The sequence below is a fragment of the Phyllostomus hastatus genome, unplaced genomic scaffold (genome assembly GCF_019186645.2).
Source record: "Phyllostomus hastatus isolate PE091 unplaced genomic scaffold, TTU_PhHast_1.1 phas_contig_17, whole genome shotgun sequence".
In the NCBI taxonomy this organism is placed as follows: domain Eukaryota; kingdom Metazoa; phylum Chordata; class Mammalia; order Chiroptera; family Phyllostomidae; genus Phyllostomus; species Phyllostomus hastatus.
This window is the reverse complement of record NW_025333664.1, coordinates 7,676,380-7,696,864: the sequence shown is the minus strand read 5'-3', so window position 1 is coordinate 7,696,864 and position 20,485 is coordinate 7,676,380. Positions and strand designations below refer to the sequence as shown.

The 20,485-nt window shown below is 52.7% G+C and overlaps 1 protein-coding gene across 1 annotated transcript in view; it reads left to right on the top strand.

Annotated features, from left to right (window-relative positions):
* PTPN1 (protein tyrosine phosphatase non-receptor type 1) overlaps positions 1 to 20,485 on the top strand; it is a 59,478-nt gene that overhangs the window by 32,759 nt on the left and 6,234 nt on the right. Inside the window, exons 2-7 of the mRNA XM_045832914.1 lie at positions 5,439 to 5,529; positions 8,484 to 8,584; positions 10,960 to 11,058; positions 16,598 to 16,735; positions 19,747 to 19,956; positions 20,323 to 20,484. Of these exons, the coding sequence (XP_045688870.1) occupies positions 5,439 to 5,529; positions 8,484 to 8,584; positions 10,960 to 11,058; positions 16,598 to 16,735; positions 19,747 to 19,956; positions 20,323 to 20,484 (801 nt within the window). The remainder of the gene's footprint in view (positions 1 to 5,438; positions 5,530 to 8,483; positions 8,585 to 10,959; positions 11,059 to 16,597; positions 16,736 to 19,746; positions 19,957 to 20,322; position 20,485) is intronic.

Genomic DNA, 20,485 nt, shown 5'->3' with positions numbered 1-20,485 from the left:
CCGTCCCACCCCCGACACGCCGACGCGCGCTTGAACGGCTCTCGAATCGTTCTTCGTTTTTACTTAGGGGATGGTTCTGGGAACCTGTTCCGTGGCGAGTTTATTGTTTCCCTTTTTGGCTTGGCTCCTAAACTTATGCGGCACTCAACTTCTCTTCAGCAGCTTTAAGCCTTTTTTTTTTTCTTTTTAATTTTAGTTTGTGGAAATTTTACATACTTGGTGGGCTAGTTATTCTTAGATCAGTGCAATGAAAGATCTAATAGGGACATTTTATGCTTGTGGAGGAAGTGAGCAATCTCCTTTTCCTGGAGCTATTGGACAGTTAAGCCTACCTTTGATAGTTTTAGAATACAGAAATCTTGTTTTGCTGTAATTCTGTGTAAAATATTACGGCATTGTAGTTTACTTACTTTCTTCTAAACCACTATTGGTAATTACCTTTATTTTTTTTTTTTAAGATTTTTAAAATTTATTTTCAGACAGAGAAGAAGGGAGGGAGGAAGAGAGGGAGAGAAACATCAACTGGTTGCCTCTTGCTCACCGCCAGGTGGGGACCCAGCCCGCAACCCAGGCGCGTGCCCTGACCGGGAGTCAGCGCCAGCCTCACAGGTTAGAGGCCGGTGTCAGTCCTGACTGGTGAGCCGCACCAGTCAGGGCGGTAATTACCTCTAATTTTAAAGATAGTTTATCATTCCTCAATCTTAAGACTATCATTCTGGCTTTTTTTTAAAACTAAATGAAATGTAAGTACTTGCATTCAGAGCCAGTGGATATTTCCCATAGGCCATTCTAAAGTAGAGACACACTGAAATGGGTGTATTTTATTGTTTGTAAATTATACCTTACAGTTGATTAGAGAAATTTGCTGAACTACATACTTAATATGTGTGCATTTTACTCTGAGTATACCTCAATTTTAAAATCTGTATTTAAAAAACTATTGTGTAAACACCTCTTAATTTTTCCCTTTATTTAAATGACTTATCCAAGTTTTACTTTCTCTCTCTCTCCAGCACCAAAAAAGTATGTGTTAATAATCCTTTGGCTGAATTGGATCACTTGCACACCACTTTGGGTATTTGGGTGCTTGTTTACCTAGTATGTGGTAGTGTATCCATATTAGTAATTATTTCTTCCATCGTTACCCAGTCACACCAGCTGGACTGACAGATTCACAAGGCAGAATTTGTGTCTATCGCCGAATGCTTCCAAGTAACATGTAGAACAACATGCTTAAGACTGATTTTCATTCCTTAAAGTTGTGTCCTGTGGCATTTCCCTGAAAGCTTAATCTCATCTATCAAAGATGTGATGTATAGGTTATTATAGATTAATGTGTTTAATCTCAGTAGGTTTATAATCTATCATCACGCTTTTAAATTATTGGCTTATCTCTAGCATGAGTAAAAAAGTCCTCCCAGCCATTTTGTAGGTTTTTAAGTAAGTAGAATAGTAGGATGTGGACATTTTTAAAAACTTTTTAATCCAAGTTAAATACGCACATGGCTGAAGAGGTACGACAGCACCAGAACAGGTCCATGATAAGATCCAGGTGCTGGCTGGCCCCCCCCGCCCCCCATGCCCTTCCCCACCATCTTCGACTCTCGAGCTCCTGGTGCTAGCTCGTGTGCATCCACATCTCCGAGGGACGTGTTTGAATCACTGATTTAGGCCTTTGTCAAAGTAAATTTTCTTTTCTTAAACAGCCACCTCCCGCTTTTCCTCCCCTTTGCTTCCCCTCACCGCCCTCCCGACACGGTGCACTGTCCAGTGAAACCAGCGCTGCTATGTTCTTCGCCTATGGCAGTCCCGGGGAGTGTTGTGCCGTGGTGCTTCCTTCTGGAAAATTTTGCTGCACTTAATAACTGCCTTGTGCTTTTCATTTGCATTAGTTTTCTTTTTTTCTATCCATTGCTAATTCTTCGCAGACCTTCTGGTAGCCTCAGAACAATTTTCCACAAGGTCACTTAGAGCTGCGTGTTAGAAACACAATGCAACCCTTATACAAGGTCTGTCCAGAAGGTATCCAGCCGTGCAATATGAAAAATAGAGACACTTACTGAACACGGTACAAAATACAAGAAACGCACACAGGACAGTGACGCCTCAGCCCCCTTCAGAGCAGGCACCTGGGGACCCCTCGCAGTTCTCCCGTTCACCATCAGCTGCCCCGTCGTATTTTCCTGAACCTCACTGATGGTCTGAAGTCTCTTCCCATTTTAGTTTTGGGAAAAGCCCGAAGTCATGGGGCGCCAAATCTGGGCTGTAAAGAGGCTGAGTCACCTGGGTGATTTGATGATATTTGATGCCAAAAAACTCTGCACGAGATGTGATGCATGAACAGGCGCGTCGTCCTGATGAAGCAGCCAGTCGCCAGTTGCCCAGAGCTGCAGCCTTCTGAATCATCCGAGCGGTTTCCACAGAGGAAGGTTCAAGCTTAACGCAAAATCTGATGCAGATTTGTTGCTCTGCTCACTCAGTCATCTTGAATGTGACGGCCACACAGTACCCACGCTCACTCAACAGTGTCTACGGCCCCCACTGACTAGTACAGTGAAGTCGTCATTGTTCATACCTGTGCATTCCAGTCCGCTCTCCTTGGCTGCCAGGTTACATCAGTATTGCACAAACCATTTTCATTACATTAACAATGGCTAAACTTTTTTCCGGACAGACCTTGTATATAATCTTACCTTTTCTAGCAGTCACCATGAAAAAGTTTAAAAGAAGCAAATGAAATTAATGCATTTGACTTATTTAATATGTTCATTGTGTCATTTCAACAGATAATATTTAAAATGCCTGAGACATTTTACTTCCCTTTTTTTAGCACTGAGTCGTCAGCACCCGGTGTGCGTTTCCTACTCCATGCAGCCTCTCTGTTCAGCCTGGCCATGCCCCCAGCGCTGTCGGCGGCCGTTGTGGGACTGGTGGCCGCTGTACTGCGTAGGGTGCGTCCCATCCGGGCGACCACTGTTCAGCGTCCCTGCAGACCCCATTCTCCTGCTCTCCGGCGCCACTGGGCCCGGGGCCTGCCACGCGCAGCCGAGTCATTGTGAGGCTCCCTTTGCTTTTCTTCTCGATGGGATTCCCTCTCCGTAGACTTCAGGTCTTTCCCTCACTTCTCTCTGGTCCTTTAGGTCACAGTTGTACACGGACATGGTGTTGATACATCCGTCTCTGAGTTTTAATCTGGCCTGCGTGCCTCCCAGGTCTGCACGTGGGCGCCGCCCTGGGCGCTCCTCCTCCCACGGTTTCTGAGTAGATTTCCTTCGCCTTTGCTCTTATGTCAGATTTGTTTCCCCTGTAAATCTTACGTCTTTCTGTTGGATTTATCTCCCCTCAGGTAGGAAACACGCTCCAGTGGACTGCTGGGCGGTGAAGTCTTTGAGGTCGTGCATATCTGGAGATGTTCTCAATGTCCTTTCTCCCTTGATTATTGGGGTATATATCGAATTCTAGGCTAGAAATCATTTTTCTTCAGAATTTTGAAGGCATTGCTCCATTGTGGTCTAGCTTTCAGTGTTCTCCTGGCAAAGTCAGAAGCCATTCTGATCACCTTGCCCTTTGAAGGTCATCTGTCTTCTTCTTCCTGGAAACTGACAGCGCTCTCTTCGCAGGATGCTGGAATGACGAGTCAGTGCCCCCCAGTGCGGGTCTGCTCTTATCTCACGGTGCGCGCTCGATGGGTCTGGAAGATTCTCTTCGAACTGTTTTTTGATGGGTTTTTTTGGTGTGTGTTTTGTTTTGCCTACTTTTTCTATTGTGGTTGCTTTTTTGTTTGTTTGACTTTACTTTCTGAGAAAACTTCTTCTGTCTTTATCTTCTGACTCTTTAATGAAGCTTATCATTTTTGCTATCTTGTTTTTAAGTTCCAGGTGACATTTTTGTTTATTTTATGTAACATCCTGTTCTTAATTCATGGATACAATATCTTATCTTTCTGAGTATATTATCTTTTCTTATCTTTCTTAGTACATTAGTATGTATTTTTAAAGCTTTCTTTTCTCTGCGGTTTATTAAAACAGGGATTTTTCCTATTTATTGTTTCCTTCTAAGTCTCCTTCACACTGGAGGCTGTCCTCGTGCACCTTGTCACTGGCGGCTGTGCTCGCACGATGACGAGCTGGAGCTTGCAAGGCCACTCGGGGGCTCTGAGCAGGTGGAGGAGGCTTGTTGGCGCTGTTCCGGCCCCCGGGCCTTCAGGGGGGGTGTCTGTTGCACACTGTGGGGATGGTATCCTTTGGGCTTGACCCTTCTGCATCCTGGAGAGCACTCTGCCTCCTGATGCATGTTCTCCAGAAAACCTCCAGATCTCTGCAGACTCCTGAGGCAGCGGTCTCTGGGCGGCCGGAGGGGAAGCAGGGGCTTGGAGATGCTGCTCCTTTGGACAGCTCCACCCTCGACAGACTCCCCTGCAGTGAGTCCCGCCCCCTTTCCAGAGGCAGCCCCACTGAGCCTTTGGAGGGTTCTGCGGTGGAAACCAGGGTGGTTCTCTGCTTCCCTCCCTGCTGCTGCCCTGTGAGTCCTGCCTGCTCCTAATCGGTCTGATTTCCAGCTTTCAGAACTCTGTGCTGTTTGCCTCTCCCCTGTTCTCCCTTTGTGGGTTTTTTTTTTTAATTGTAAAATATACATAACAAAAATTTACCATTATAGCCATTTTTAGGTGTACAGTTTAGTGGCATTAAGTGTGTTCACATTGTTGCGTGGGTTTGTCTTTTAATAATAAAATACAAATAAAAAAGGAAAGGTTTTTGAATGCGGTTATGGTGGTGTCTTAGGGGGGAATGATTGGACGTGTGTCGTCAGCCTGTTGGGAGGTGTGAGGCAGGTACTTCTTTCTGACATTCGGATGTCATGGGATTTGTTTCCCGTCTCCTAGGAGAGCAGTCGGATGGGTTACCGGCATATAGTGCCTTTTATCTTCTCTTAATAACAAACAGCACCTTTGTAAAAGTTACAGGTGGAACCTGCAGGCCTGACGTTCAAGGCTCTCCAAGGCCCGGCCCACCCACCTGTGTGCTCTGGCCGTCTGTCATTCAGCCCCGCTGGCCCACTCACTCCCTGGTCCTTGCACTAGATGTGAACTTCAGCCTTGTGCCTTTGCGAGCTGGGTGTTCTCGCGTGGGGTCCCCCCGCAACCCACACACATGCCTTCTATCTCCTTGCCCTCTGCCCCGTGCGTCCAGCTCCCGGCCCCGCGCCACTTCCTCGTACGCTAGGCCCGGGGCTGTTCCTCTTCCCTTTTCCTCTCGTGACCTTGCACATGCCTCTGAGTCGTCACCTTGAGTTTCCCACACAGCCTGGCTCCCTTTGATGTCTGTTTCTGCGCTGGGTCTCCCTCAGCACCTGGCACGTCGCCCACACTCGGTTCAATGTCTGGATGAATTCCTGATGCCAGCAATTTCAAAAGAGAACTCTTTATCCTTCTCTCGCAGGATATCCGACACAAAGCCAGTGACTTCCCGTGCCGAGTGGCCAAGCTTCCCAAGAACAAAAACCGAAACAGGTACAGAGATGTCAGCCCCTGTAAGTATTCATATCACCGTTACCAGCCTCCCTGTTTCTCTTGTGGGTTCTTCTCAACTGCAGGGCCTCCCAGTCGAGACTCCTTTCGCCCTGGGGTTTGGTAATAAAGCAACAGCAGTAAGGGTTTATGACTTGATTGTTTCCTATAACAAAGACATTAGAGACTTATAGTAACAGTTCGTTTTTCCACCATTGTAGAAGGGTCAGGTTTCAGTTTCTGGAAAATGCAGCTAAGTTCAGAGCCCTTTTTTTAGTTTTGACTATTTTTCTGATGAATCATTTTCCTACCAGCTGAAGCAGGGTAGAGCCGGCATAATATAACCTTTTCTGGGTGACTCAGCAGCGGTATTCTTAGACCCCGAACCTCACATTGAAGTGTAAGGGTGCCCTGTGCAGGGTGCAGGCATTCAGGGGTGGGAGCTGTTCGCCCCTCCGCGAAACACTGGAGGCAGCTCCGCGTGTCCGGTCCCCCCCGCCCTCCGCACTGCCGCCAGCATGTTTCCAGCTCTTTCCTGCCTGAGCCCTCGGTCTGCCTGCTGGCCCCTGGCGCCTCCTCTGCCTCCTGCGCACTCGGCTCTCCGTCTGCCGATACCCTTGAGAGTAAATAAGTAAACACGTCAGAGTGTGTGTAAAGCAAGACGTGCTGGACTGAGTAAAGAGCGCGAACCTCGCCACCTCCTGTCGGCCACCGAAGCCTCTGGGGCTCACCGCCAGGGTTTTTAGACCCTGCTGGTCAGTGCTGGCCGCAGCTGCCCACACCCCCTGCGGCGGTCTCCTCTGCCAGGGGAGAGGACCCTGTGGGTCGTCCCCCAGACGGGCACTTCCTACACGTGCCCTGGAGCGCACTGCCCGCCTGGCTGTGGGCGGTGGCTTTCGGCGCCCTCTGCGGGAGAGCCGGCAGTGCCTCCCGCCCTGAGCTGCGCAGCCCAGGTTCCTGGGCGGGGATCGGAGACGGACCCAGATTGGTACAGAGCGGTCTGCCTCTGACGGCTGCCACGCTGCCTGCCCGGGTCTGCGTCCCGGCCGCCACTTAAAGCTCGGCGCCTTTGGGCACGCGGGTTTCCTCTGGCCGCCGGTAAAGCAGTAGTCACGCCGATCCTGCTGGCTTGTGTGAAGATGAAATACAGCGACGTCAGCCGTGGAGCTCATCGTTAACTGAATGGAGGCACGTGCTAGCTCACCGGTGACAGATGGCCGCGCACCAACCCCTGCGCTCTCGAGGCAGCACGTCGAGGCCGTGGCACGGCAGAGGGTCTGCACTTCTAGAAGGACTGCCCGGGGCGGGGGGTTCTGCTGCGGGGTGCTGGCCGGCGCCCTGAGCGTGGAGGAACTGCGCATTGCGTGCATCTCTCGGCGGTGCCGGGAGATGCTGTGGTCTCCAGCTTTGCTGGACTTGCTCCGAGTCAGTCGGCAGTGTGCTCAGTATTCCTCATCTGCGTCTGTGATCAGTGCTCATCCGAATGATTTATGAGCCAGTTTTACGGAGGAAAAAAAGTATCTAAAACATTCTTCCAGGGAAACATTCCTAAACATTTCTACCCGCAATCTCACTTCTCACATTTTTTCCTGTTTCCCCTACCTCCACTCCCCAGTAGAAGAAGTAATGTGCATTTAAGGTTATAGGGGAACTGGGGAAAGGGCCAAGGTGGAAGGGATCTTGTCACCTTCCACTTGGCCAGTGGAAGCCCCGGCGCCCCGAAGAGGAGCTCTGCCCAAGGCTGCCCAGTGCCGTGTGAACCCGCCCACAGAGCCTACCAGGGCCACTCACCTAATATTGTCGAGACCTTTTATCTGCACGATCCACGTACATGTCACCAAGGCATTTCAGTTTGCATTAACCCTCCACAACGAGAAACCCTATTCCAAATACTGGCTAATTTTCAAAGACATCTCCTGGAAATTCTTAGAGCAGAAAGCCCCAAACCACTGATCCCTGCTGACTTGCCCTGTCCTGTAGGCCTGGGGGGAAGGTACTGCTTACGGGTGGTCGCCTCCGTCCATCACTCTTTGCCTGGTACCAGGAGTAGTGGTGCTCATCTGCCCTTGTGAGCTGCACTGGCGGGACCGGGAAAGCGGCCCTGGGGGAGCCGTGGTTGCTGTGACAAAGTCACGGTCAAAGGGGAAAGGGCAGCTCTGTGTTTTCACTAACCTGGGCAGAGCTTCCAAATGAGACTTTATTTTTAAAACTCTTCTGCCAGTTCCATTGAATACAGTTTCAGTGTTTTGGACTCAAAGTTACCTTTTTCAGGTAAACTGTCTTTTAAATGTTTTTGATCATGACAGAGTCTGACTTTGAAAGATTTAGACTCATTTAAGAACGTTATGCTTGAACTTTAAAAAATAACCTTGTGTAAACAAATTCAGGCTGTGACTTTTCACACTGTTGTACACTTAGGTCGTTTAATCTTTAAACCTTTAGAGGTAGGTTAAGTTGAGGTGTGCTTGTAAATCCTACCTATAAAAGTATATATACGGGGGGGCAAAAGTAGATGTACAGTTTGAGTACACGAAACAGTTTATTCCTGTATTGTTTATTGTTTTCCATATGAACAACTGTCAACCTACCTTTGCCCCACCCTGTATTAGGCATCAGAAAACAGATCTCTTGAGGTCCCCTCCCCAGCCTGCCTAGTTGTGAGGACGGCAGGAAGTGTCATGGGAAGGTCCGGCCTGAGAACGGCTCTCCCAGATGGGACACAGTCCGTGTTTTAGTGCGGGCTGTCTCCGCTGTTGTTCAGCACTACGTTTCAGACACTCCAGAAACCTTGCTGAAAGTACGAGCTATGCCCGTATCCATGCCGGACCTCGGGTTATAAAGCACAGCCTTGGCCCCTGTGAATGCCCTTGGCGCCCCCCCGACCCCACCCGCCGCCTTTGCTTTCCCTGGGGGCACATCGCCTGTGCAGACACTTGGGTCGCCCGGGACTAAATCTGCGTGCCGGTTTGCTTTTCAGTTGACCACAGTCGGATTAAACTACATCAGGAAGATAATGACTACATCAATGCTAGTTTGATAAAAATGGAAGAAGCTCAAAGAAGTTACATTCTTACTCAGGTAAACCCAGGATCGTCTGAGTTTTTCTTTTTTAATGTTCCCATCAGCTTGTGGCATCTTTATGCAAAGAATCAGAAAAGTAGTTTAATAATTGGTCTTCCTGTGAAACATTTACTGGTATATGACCCCAAAACAATGGGTATCTGGGAATGGGGATAAAGGAATTTCTTTTTTATCAATTTTCTCAAGTCTTAATCTGTTACCTATAAAGTGGTCTAAACAGTCTAAGTTTCTTTCTTTTTGTTTTCTAATTCCATATAACCCATGGCTTTGGGTTATAGGGTGAGTTTGAACATCAGAATTCTGCCTAATATTTGGAAATTAAAATGATAGTGAGCCCAAAAGCGCTGTGAACAAAGGGTTGCTTTGGGCCATGGAGCTGGAGGAGGGCGTATGCGCTGTGGCCCTTCTTCCCCGCCCCTTTTTGTCCTGCCCCTGTGCCCCTTGTCGTCCCTGTGCCCCTTGTCCGTAACCAAGTCGGCCCGGACGCTTCCCGGTCGCTTCGGAGTGTCCACCACGCAGTGTCCACCTCTGCGAGGCTGTGGAGTAAGTTCTCAGTGTGTGAGTAGGGGGCAGGCCTTGACCCAGCACCTCTGGGGCGGTTGGGGAGGGCTGGGCTGGGGTGATACGGAGGGAAACCCCTGGTGGTGGCAAGCTGGTGAGCAGAGGTTGAGGCAAAAGTGGTTTCTTGGGAACTTGTCTTTGTAGAAGAAGTCAAGTCTTACACCCTGAGTTCAGCCGTTCAACTTTGGTGTGGGGTCACAAAGCCCAAAGCAAAGACAGGTAGGGTGTATCGAGTCAGATGGAGCAAGGAGATCGCCATGGGAACATCTGCGCCCTTCCTTCTCACCCCCACGCCCTGGCGGTTACTTGGCACGCCTGGAGCTCTGTTGTTGGGGGCACCATGGACGTATCCAGCTGCGGACATGGTCCCCCTCTGCCCTGGGGTTTACAAAAGGGACAGAAGCAGCCCGAACCCAAAAGTTGCACCTCTAGGTGTTATGACTAAAACATTTTCCAAGCCACAAAACCCTGCCCACTTTTTATTTTCATTTTCATTATGCGACTAATACAAGTCTTCTTAAAAACCAGAGGTACGGAAATGTAAAGAGCAATGCTGCCTTCACCTCCCACAGCAAGTGTTGGCTAAGTCTGGTGTGTACCCTTTCAGATCTTATGTGGCATTTAATCCCTCAGACCCATTCTACGCTGGGGTGGGGTCCTCGTGCCCAGGTCAGAGGATGAAAGGCTCAGGAGGCCCCTTTCCTATTAGTTGGGAGGAAGATCTTGCACATGTAACCCTGCTGTCTGAGACCCGCAGCACGTGCGTGGATGTGCAGGCTTCCGGCTCACACAGCGAGGCTGGGGCGAGTTCAGGGGAGAGCGAGAACACTGAGGGTTTGCGTGGGCAAGGAATGTGTGAGACGCCAGGGCAAACACGTAAAGGACACGGGGGGTTTGGGTGAAAGTAGGTGAGAAGGGAAACCATCCCGGTGCTGGCTGGAGGAGATGATGACGCGTTCTGACAGGGAGGTCACAGGCGATGCCCCCCCCAGGCCTTACTAAACACTGGGACAGACTCGAAGCATCTGCAGCCTGGTAGCCAGTAAACATCTCTGCCATTGCCGGGCGGGCTAGAGGGAGGCAGGCCAGCCGCTTGGCAGTCACCCCACCACGCCCCGGTGACACCATGTCTTTTGGGCCACCTGACTGACCGTTAGTGTGTCTGCATCCTCGGTCCAAGGATGAAGGCTGTCTGTGGTCAGGTGCACCGTTATTAATAATAATGACAGCCAATGTTTTAGTGGTGGTTTACCATGTTCCAGACACGGTGGGAAGGCCTTTATGCATGAGAACAGAGTCAGGTTTCAGAACCCTCTGCGCAGATGCTGTGGGTAGTCAAGTGAGACCGTTGGAGGGACTGAGGCATGAGCGGCGAAGTGACTTGTCCACGGTCACACGGATGAATGGCTGGAACTGGAACCACCGGAGCATCACCGCTGATCACTTCCAGCTGCTGCCTGTGGCCTGCAGTGGTGTTTTCACCCAGTCTCTCTATTCCACCCACCCTTAGGGGTGGGTCCCAGTAGGGCCAGCCCCTTGGCCAGCCAGCCCGAACCAGAAAGCAGAGTCAGCGCCTTTCTCTCCTCTGCTGGTCAGCCCTGCACCAGCCCTGCGATGCGGAAATGACCTTTCACCACGTTTTAGAAAACAGCACCGTGGTTACTGGCCGCTAGGAAGCGGAGGCGGGTCCCGGTTCCCGCCTCTGCCACGGGTCTGCCTCGGGGCACTGCTGCCCTCTGGTCGGCAGTGGTGAGCTCGCACTGCGGGCGTTTCTGTGTAAATGGCATGCACTCTGGGTTGTGTGTTCACAGGGCCCTTTGCCTAACACGTGTGGTCACTTTTGGGAGATGGTCTGGGAGCAGAAGAGCAGGGGCGTGGTCATGCTCAACAGAGTGATGGAGAAGGGATCGGTAAGTCGCACACTCACCTGCTTTTGTATCATTCTGCCTGTGTGTCTGTCCTAGCGGCAATAGTTTGTCTGTTTATCCCTCTGAGTTGCTTTTAGATGTCTTCAAACTGTTTTATTTTAAAAAAAATTAAAGAGGCATCATATAAATACATGTTTATTGTAAACAAGTCAGATAAATAAGTGAATTAACAAGATGGCCAAAAGTGAAATTGCCCTGTCCCCCCACTCCCCCTCCGTCAGTGAGTCAGTCTTTCTCCAGAGTTTGTCGTGTTTGCCTGCCTCACCCTCCCCACTGGTCCCTGCGCTGCTGCCCGAGCCTCATGGAGCTGCGGAAGCGTCGTTTCATCTTGAAAGGCCGGTGTCCGCCGTGTCTTGACGTCAGCCCTTCTGGCTGCGGGCGCAGCTGGACTCGGGACTTGCCTCCATGAAATCCCAGCCGCTTGGCGTCCGGGGACACTCTTCAATGCGGCCGTGGTCTGCTTCTGCGTTTGCTGCGGGATCTGCGGCACCCTTACTTCCATGTTCTTTGCAACTCTGAAAACATCCCTCAGGGTGGCCGGGGGACTAGAGGTGTCTGTTTACCAGGCCATCACCCCCGGGCGTCTGTCTCTTAGGCCACACGCCCACCCCTCTTTCTGTTCTGACCTTGCATCAGGATGACCTTTCTACGCCCAGTCTCGCCACACCTCTTCCCAGCCGAAAACCCTTCCGGGGCTCCCCTGCCTCCCAGTAATATGTAAGGCGGTTGGTTGTAGGGTCGAACATGGCACCAACTGTGGTCAGGCCCTCATTAACCTGGACCCTACTGTCCCACCTCCACCTCCAAACTCCAGTCTGAACAAACTTTTGCTTTGTTTAAGTGTTCTGCCATCTTGCCATATTCTCTGGAAGAAGGAGCTGAATCAGTGCCCACCCTCACACCACTTCCAGGCGTCCTCAGATCCCTTCCCCTCCTGGTCAGCCGTGGCTTGTGCTGCCTCTGCGTGAGAATGCCCACCTGCCCGGCACAAGGGTGGCATTCAGCACAGCAAACAGATGCCACATCCCCGCCCCCTGGGCCTTTGTCTCCTCCCCCGACACCGCCAGCTCAGCTGGGGCTCTCCAGCCTCAGAGATGAGGCCCCAGGAGAAGGTGAGCTGAGGATTCTAGAGACCTACACGGATGGGCGCCCGGGAGCAGGAAACTGGTGTGCCCGGCCCGGCCAGGTGCCGGCGCCGTGCTCCCTGGGGCTCAGCGGGCCCTGCTCTCACGCTCTCCGGCCACCGTGGGATGCAGACGCGGCTTGCCAGAGGGACGGGAGGGCTCCCAAGAAGCCACCCTCCAAAGAAAGCACAGTCATGGGCCCCCAGGGTAGAAGCAAAGTGCACGGAGGCAGCACATCAAAGGCAACTTCAGCAGTGCAAACAGGAGGCACTTACCACAAAGGCTCTTTGCACACCGCCACCCCCCCGCAAGAGAAAGGGTCTCAGTTACTCACAGCCAATAGTCCCCTTACCAAAGCATATGTTTAAAATCATGTATTTTGCCTTGGTCCCCAATTCTTAAAAGAAAGTATTTGCTCAGTAATAATGAAGTGCTTACCTGAGTGTTGAAATTGATTAAATAATACCTCTTAGAAAATTTTTTTCAGTGAAAGTGATTTTTAATTTTTTTCCTGCTTCAGTGGCTCGATTAGTAAAATGTGAAGTTGCAAATGTGCAGCAAACCCCCACCTGTCACCACTCCTGTCAGCAATTTTGAATAAAGAAACAAAACATTAGGTTTCCATAGCACACCCTCTCCGCAAGGGAAAGTGAAACGCGGTGGCCTCTGCGGGCGCTCAGCGCGCACCGGCGCCCGGGGTCTCCCGGGGTCTCCCAGCCCGGGCGTGCCTGCATCTGGGCAGGTGTGTCTCCGGTCCCCACCCACTAGATGCGTCTGCTCCCAGGTGTGGCCCCCCAAAATGCCTCTAGACAGACACTGTCATCTGTCCCCAGGGAGGCAGAATTGTCCCTGGTTGACTGTTCTAGATGATGTTAAGGGTTGGGAGTTTTAAATGAAGACTTTTTCATTCAAAATCATCAGATGTGTAGTGTTTGTTTTTCATTTATTTGTTGCTAAAAGTTCTGGTAAAAACCTCTGTTGTTTGCACACGGTTTGCTTCAGCCGCTGTTGTCACGGTGCAACAGGAGCCACGTCCCGGCACTGCGGTGACGTGTTCGTCACCAGGCCTTGCTCTTGGTTGTGTCCCACCCGAGGCTGACCCCAAACGGACTGTAGAACCACTGCAACAGCGTTTCCCTCGGCTTGCCGTGTTGGCCGTTACGGAAACAGGACTGGCTGGTTGTGCTGTGGTTACTGAGATAGCGTGGCGGTAGTCCCTGTTTTCCTTTATAACCGTTCTGTTCACTCGGGGTCGTCGGGGCATGAAAATTGGCATGACAAACAGCATGTGATCTGACGTTTTCAATTCGGCCTCAACATTATCACCCCCATGGGGCTGACTGGGAAAAATTATAAGAAGAAACAATGTCTTATTTGCTCAGCTAATCTAATTATAAACTATCCTCACGGCCCCGGCCTGTGGTAAAACCAGCTTGCAGAGTGTTTCCATCTAATGTATATTTGTTTTCTGGTTTCCTTCCTCCACCGAGTAGTGTAGGATGTTCTCTTCTTGTTCTTGGCAGCCCTGCCTGTTCCCCTGCGGGGGCCCCGTGCCTCCTGGAAAACAGCGTGCAGACGACGGTTGTGCGTGTCAGACCGCGGGTGTCCCGGGGGCCGCAGGCCTCGGTGGGCTGATTTCAGCCTGGCTTGAGGGGCGTCATTTTGGAACTCGCTGTGCACGTCAGGGCGGAGATTGTCCTTGAGGCAGGGGACATGGACAGGGCGAGGTCACCTCGCTGTTCCAGAAGTATGACCCCTGTCTCTCTCCTGAAGTCCCGTTAACGATGCTGTTTGGTGTCAGGGGCCTCTGTGCCCCGTGCACCGCTCGCACTCCGCCCGGTTCTCCGTGTTCGCCGTTCTTCGGGGAAGCCCCAGCGCCCGTGACGGGGCCGCCCGGGTGCCTCCCACCGGTGTTCCCTCAGACTGCCCGGCTGTTCGGTGTGGACGGTCCCGGGGACTCTCTCCCCCTCTCCCGTCGCCCCCATGACCGCAGGACAGCGCTGCCACACGGCTGCTCGGTGCCGCCCCAGGCCTCGGTTCGAGTCCTGGCGGAGGACTGCTTTCCAGCTAAACCCCCTCCAGCCAGCACATACCACTTTAATAGGATAACAGGAAGCAGCGAGCTTGTGCTTTTTTTTTTATCTTGGTTTTATTTTGTGTGTTTAAGACAAAAATTTCTACAGGAAATGACAGAGCAGAGTGTGGCATGTTACTATAGATGCCTCAGAGTTTTCACAAATAAACTTGGTTCGATTGGCTCAGAGCTGCCAGAATTCCTTGGTTGTAGAGTGCCACGGTCTTGGTCTTCCCCCAGACGGCAGAGATTTATTAGGCTTTACGTTTGATATTGAAAGTGAGTGCTTGCTCTGTGGAGGCGAGATTTAGAAATCCATCTGCCCTGCCCGTGGGACATGAAAACGTCGGCCTCTTCCTTGGTGGCCGCCGGCCGCTCTGTGTCTCGGCCGCTTTGCCCTGCTCTCGTTCCCCTTGCCGCACTGGGTGCCCTACTGGGCAATCTCTTGGTTTCTGGGGTCTTAAGGAATTATGCAGGTCTAATTCTTTAAAGATTGGGAATAGATGTATCCTTTAAAGGTCTTCTAGAGCCTCATTTTCAGCTGCCCCGCCTACTTTGGCTAAACAAGGAGGCTTGCCATGTCGTTAGTGCTCCGGTGTCCTGAGTGGCAGAGCTGCCTCGGTGCTGGCCGATCGGCCCCATCCCAGGGCCTCACTCGTCTCTGGCAGCTCATCACCCAGGTGTGGAGTGGGCTGCCATGGGTAAAACTGGCCAAGACTTTCAAACAGGCCTGTGTCCACGCTCTTCAGAAAGCCCCGTTAGCCTCCTGTTTGGGGACCGCAGAGTTGGATGTTATGTTGGCATCACGTGCTGGTGTTTCTCGATTGGTTTCTGTTTCTGTTTGGTTCTGGGGTAGAGTGCAGATGCAGCAGAGCAGGATCAGCGGGCGTTTGTTGTTCTGTGTTCACCCTCCAGAGCCTCCCGGCTCCTCCGCGCCCAGGTGATGCCGTGGGTTCCCAGGCCGCTGCCAGAGTCGTGATCTGGGCCCCGCTGGCCCCGTCTCCCACTGCTGCTCTGAGGAGGGCTTCTTTGTAGTCAGTGCCTAGGAAGTCGCAGCCACCCTTCCAAACATGCCTCTTCCGAGCCTGCCTCTTCCGTCGAGCCCTGCCTGATCCCTTTCCCGTAGCCCCGGCCAGCCCGGAACGCTCACCTCTTCTGAGTGCCCGTGGCACACGCTCAGCGGTTCCCCCGCTGCACTTCCCTCGGGCCGCCTCGTCACTGCGAGCATGGACAATCTGTCCTGACAGACTGTTGGCCCCGGAGGGACTCCCACCACTTACTGTGGCATTTCAGACACAATCATCCTTTGCCTCGGAGGTGGCGAGTGGGCGAATGCATGTTGAATCACAAGTGTCTTGGTATGTACCATTTCCCAAAGGGCTATTTACACACACTGGTGTTTCACTTGATGGAAGACACAGTGTCTTTCAGGTTCCCTCTGCTTAGGCAGATTGCCAGTCCTGCTGGCTCAGAGATCTTGCAGCTTAGCCCCCATCCACCGGCTGTTTGGTCCAGAACAGTTATTACCAAGCAGAAATGGTAGATGGCTGGTGCAGAAATTTAGCTCCGGCAAAGTATGCCATAAAATTTGAGTCATTTTTATTTTTAAGTTCTAAATGGAACCAACTCTTTGGGAGTTTGCTGGCTTTAAAGTTAATGTTGCATTTAAACCAAGACCATCAAGTAGTTTCTGAAGTTATTAAGCTAGAACATCAGAAGTACTTTTCGGAACAGAACCAAACCAGAATGAACGGGCGGACCAGGCAGCGCGTGGTCCCAGGCCCTGGAGGAGCCCCTGTCCCGGCCTTCGCTCAGTGCTTCCCACTCGATCCCAGCCCTTCAGCCTCTCCGAGTGTTTCACGTGGAGTCTCTCCTGGCCCTGTTTTTAATTAGCCTGTTATTTCCCCCAGGGTAGAGCGTCTTCACTGTGCCAACAGCACTGATCAGATTCTTGGCAGTCTTTGAAATGGCTCCATAAAGTACTTTGTGAGGGTCTAAAGCTTTTGTGCACTATGGCTTCCCCTGGTGGGTGATAGGGAAGGGAAGGGTCTGACCCCCGAAACACTCCGTTGTACGGGTTCCCAGGGAGCTGCTGGGTTTGGAAGTCTGCTCCCCGCCTGCATGACCAGCCCTGGCCAGCCGGATCTTCACGGACGCCCGCCTCCCCAAAGGGAAGGCAGGTTATGCGGGTGGTGACTTCCCAGGTCAGGACCCTCAGGTGGCCTGTGGGTTGTCATAAAGCTCATCGAAGGGACTTCGAACCGTCTGTCCTAGGAAAATAGTCTGTTGCTCACGATAATTTGGTGTTATTTTTCTCCCCTAGTTAAAATGTGCACAGTATTGGCCACAAAAAGAAGAAAAAGAAATGGTTTTCGAAGACACAAATTTGAAGTTAACGCTGATCTCTGAAGATATTAAGTCATATTATACAGTGCGACAGCTGGAGTTAGAGAACCTCACGGTGAGTGCGGCGTGCACCGCAGCACTTGCGGCGGCTACCAGTTGAGGTGCCTTTGCCTGTGGGTGGCGTTACCTAGGCCAGTTTGTGTGGATTTTGTGTTCCCTGGGCAAAATGTGGCTTTGGCATTGTGGCAAGCAGAGCTTCCCTGCTTCCTCACCCAGTGAACAGGGGTGCCTCCGGCGCAGGGGGAGGTGGTCAGAGGCTCCTCCTTTCCCGCGGGACACACGCACTCTCTCAACTTTAACACTAGGGGGCGCTGGCTTGGGGGAGGGAAAGGGAGTTTCTTGCCTGAAGCTTATCTATCCCTGTCTTTGCCATCGCAAAGGGATTGAGGGGGCGGCCTGCAAAGTAAATCCCAGCAGAGCACGCTGCCTCCTTTCCTGGTCCACAGTCTCTTTCTTCCGAAGCAAGGGGGAGGGGCCCTTCTGGGGCCGAGCCCGGTTTCATAGCCAGTGTAAGTTTTCTAGGTAAGGTCTTGGGGGTATTCGTTGTGCGAAGAATTGCTAACACCAACTGCTGGCTGTTACTGAAAGATGGTGCTGGGACATGGCAAGGCACGTGCTCAGAAGCAGCGCCACCGTGGCCCCTGCCCCCGAGGGTTCGGGATTACTCACCTGGGCCACCACCCCGAGGAGCCCATAGCTCAAGGCAGCTCCTGGGGACCCCTCAGCCATGGTGGTCAGCCAACTGTCAGACTCCGGGCAGGGGCGCATGGCCCGCCGTGTCTGTTTCCTCTGCTGTCAGTGTGGAGGAGGCAACACATGCGAAGCGCCAGAGCAGCATCGGCCCAGCACCTGTGCTCAGGAAGGGTTCGCGGTGCGGGGGTGGAGAGTCACATGGGATCACTCGAGGAGCAGTACAGGGGGCCAGTCTGAAGTAGAGTGGGGGCGGCAACCGCACGGATTGGGTGTGCGGGGCAGGGCGGAGGGGGAGGATCTGCTCTGGAGTCACGTTCGCAGCTGGGGTGCTTCGTGGTCTCCGAGACCCCTGCTGTTGAACGGATCCCAGCGGTCGGATCTAGAGCTCAGCACAGGTCACTGCGACGCAGAGAACAGGTTAAATCTTGTGGCTTTTGAGGAATGTGGCAGTGTGGCTTCTCTGGGTACTGTCTCTCCTCCCCTTCCAATAGCGCCAGCCGTGAGCCCTGCCGTGGCCTGCCGTAGATTTATGGAGAGGGTTGAGGGAGGGTTTTCAGGAATAGTGTTGGCAGTGAGTTGGAATGTGCCTGGAGGATTATGCAGGAGACTTTTTAATGCTTTTTAGCATTTGCAAGGCTGACATAGTAAGAGTGACTTCTGGTAAACTCTTGAGAATACTTCTCCTGCTTGTCGGGGGAATGGAGTCTGGGCGGGGCAGAAGGGTGTGTGCTGTGGTGCAGAAGCCGCGTGCGTGCTCAGAGGCCCTGCCGCTCGCGCGGGGGACCCGTCTGCACAGGCCCAGAGCGGGTTTCTCGGGAGAGGCGGGCCGGCTCGAGGCAGGGTGTGAATAAGAGGTAATCCCCGCTGTCTTCAGGATTAAAGGAAAGAACTCACTTTTGACGTGTTTTCTTCTCACTCGGTTTTTAAAATATATCTTTAAGTGTTGTTCTTTCCCTAAAAAATAGAAGAGGCATTTCTCTGCTAAGGCATTAAGGTGTCAGGAGATCATTTTCCAGGGAGGGAGGAGTGGAATGCTGAGTACATTCTGTAGACGACCCTAGGTCAGAGGCAGATGTCTCCCGGGTCTGCGGCAAGGTGCCGGTGTGTGCGGTCGCTGGTGCAGCGGTGCCTGCGGGTGGTGCGCTCCGATTCTGGGTCACTGGTGTTTGTTGTGGTCTTTTCGCACGTTCCCATCACACAGGGTCGGGGGAAGTTGTTACAACTAGGCCGTAAGCGCTGGGAGGGCGAGAGCGGTGTCTTTACCTCATGTGCCCGGCATGGGGGCCGGCACAAGGTGGACACATTGTGGACATTTGCCAAACGGAGGAAGACGGTGTTGGTGAGCGGGTCTCTGGCCCGAAGCCGTTCTCCATCAGCTGCTCTCCAGGTGACCAAGGTCCTGCCGTGGCCCTTGGCGCCGCTTAGGAGGAGACCCTCATGGCTGGCGAGGTTCCTGTAAACCTTCCTGTGCCCGCTGTAGCAAGGCCTTGCCTACCCAGCGCCTGGTTCCCATTTATTCTGCCTGTAGCCTAGTAAAGCTCTTGAGCGCTCTCTCCCCACTGAGAACTGCATTTTGATCGTTGTTGCTGGGGCCCAGGTGTCCACTCTGGGAGTGACTCTCCCAGGCCCAGAGGAAGGAGCCGAGCTGGGGGCAGCACCAGAGGCCGTTCTCCTCCCAGGAGCAGACCGGGTGGGGGGCGGGGGCAAACACTGGGACACGGGCTCTGGAGTCAAGCAGACCTAGACTGAAACTCCTGCTCCCCCACTTCATGGAGGGCTGGCCCCGAGCCTGTCTCCTAATCTGGAAAAGGGGGGTCATGGGGGTACATTCCTAGAAGGGCTGGTGTGAGAGCTCAGTGAGCTGATGCTCTTGGTTACTTTTCTCTCTAAAATGACAACCGTCTGAGACATCCACATAGTCTTGTACAGCTCCGAGTTACCCAGAGCTGCTGCCACGTCCACACAGTGTACGATTTCACTCTTGTGTGTGAAACCTTGTGCTGCCTTACGGCGCGGTTGTCGTGGGCAGCAGTGCAACAGCATTGGGGGGCAGAGAGGAATCAGCTGGAACCATGAAGACGACAAAAGGGGGGGCCTAGAGAAAAGAGGCGGGCGAGACTGTTGCATCCTGAAGGAAACGAAGGCGGAACGGGAGCGGCCCTCGGTCCAGCAAGAGCACGGGGCCCAGCACACACTGCGGTGCTCGTTAATTGTAGGCGTGGGGGGCGGGGCGCATGGCCCGAGGGAGAGAATCTGAGAAGTAAAGCTGCTCTTCCAGTGAATGGGTGGAAAGCCACTTCGTGCTTACTTGGAATCTGTGATTTCTGTACAGAGTGTTCTCTTGGAGTCGTCACGCGTGTTCTTCTCTTTCAGACTAAAGAAACTCGAGAGATCCTGCATTTCCACTATACCACGTGGCCTGACTTCGGGGTCCCCGAATCGCCAGCCTCGTTCCTGAACTTTCTGTTCAAAGTCCGCGAGTCGGGGTCGCTCAGCACAGAGCACGGCCCCGTCGTGGTGCACTGCAGCGCCGGCATCGGCAGGTCGGGGACCTTCTGTCTTGCCGACACCTGTCTCTTGCTGGTAAGGGGCCCGCAGACCTGGGGAAGAGCCGGGGCCGCGTGGGAGCCTCTGCTCTGGCCTGGCCACCGCGCCTCTGGGCTCGTCTCCGCAGTCAGTGACCTTCGGTCTTCCCTTTCCGCAACGTCCCTTCCGTAAAAATAGCTTTACCCTAAATAGCTCTGTTAGGAGGAATGTTCTTAATTTTAAAGTGAAATCCAGAGAGATCCCAGAAATCCCCGTCTTTCCTTCCTTCCTGTGTGCTCACGTGGCCCCGGCTTTGCCGCAGGGCCTCACGTTTCCCAGGGTTCCGCCCTCCCCGCGCGGTCGTTCCCCGGCGGGCACTGGCAAGTCGGGGCCGGCTCAGCTGTGTCCCCTCTCTGCTTGCAGATGGACAAAAGGAAAGACCCCTCTTCGGTTGACATCAAGAAGGTCCTGTTGGAAATGAGGAAGTTTCGGATGGGACTGATCCAGACGGCAGACCAGCTCCGTTTCTCCTACCTGGCTGTGATCGAAGGTGCCAAATACATCATGGGCGACTCCTCGGTCCAGG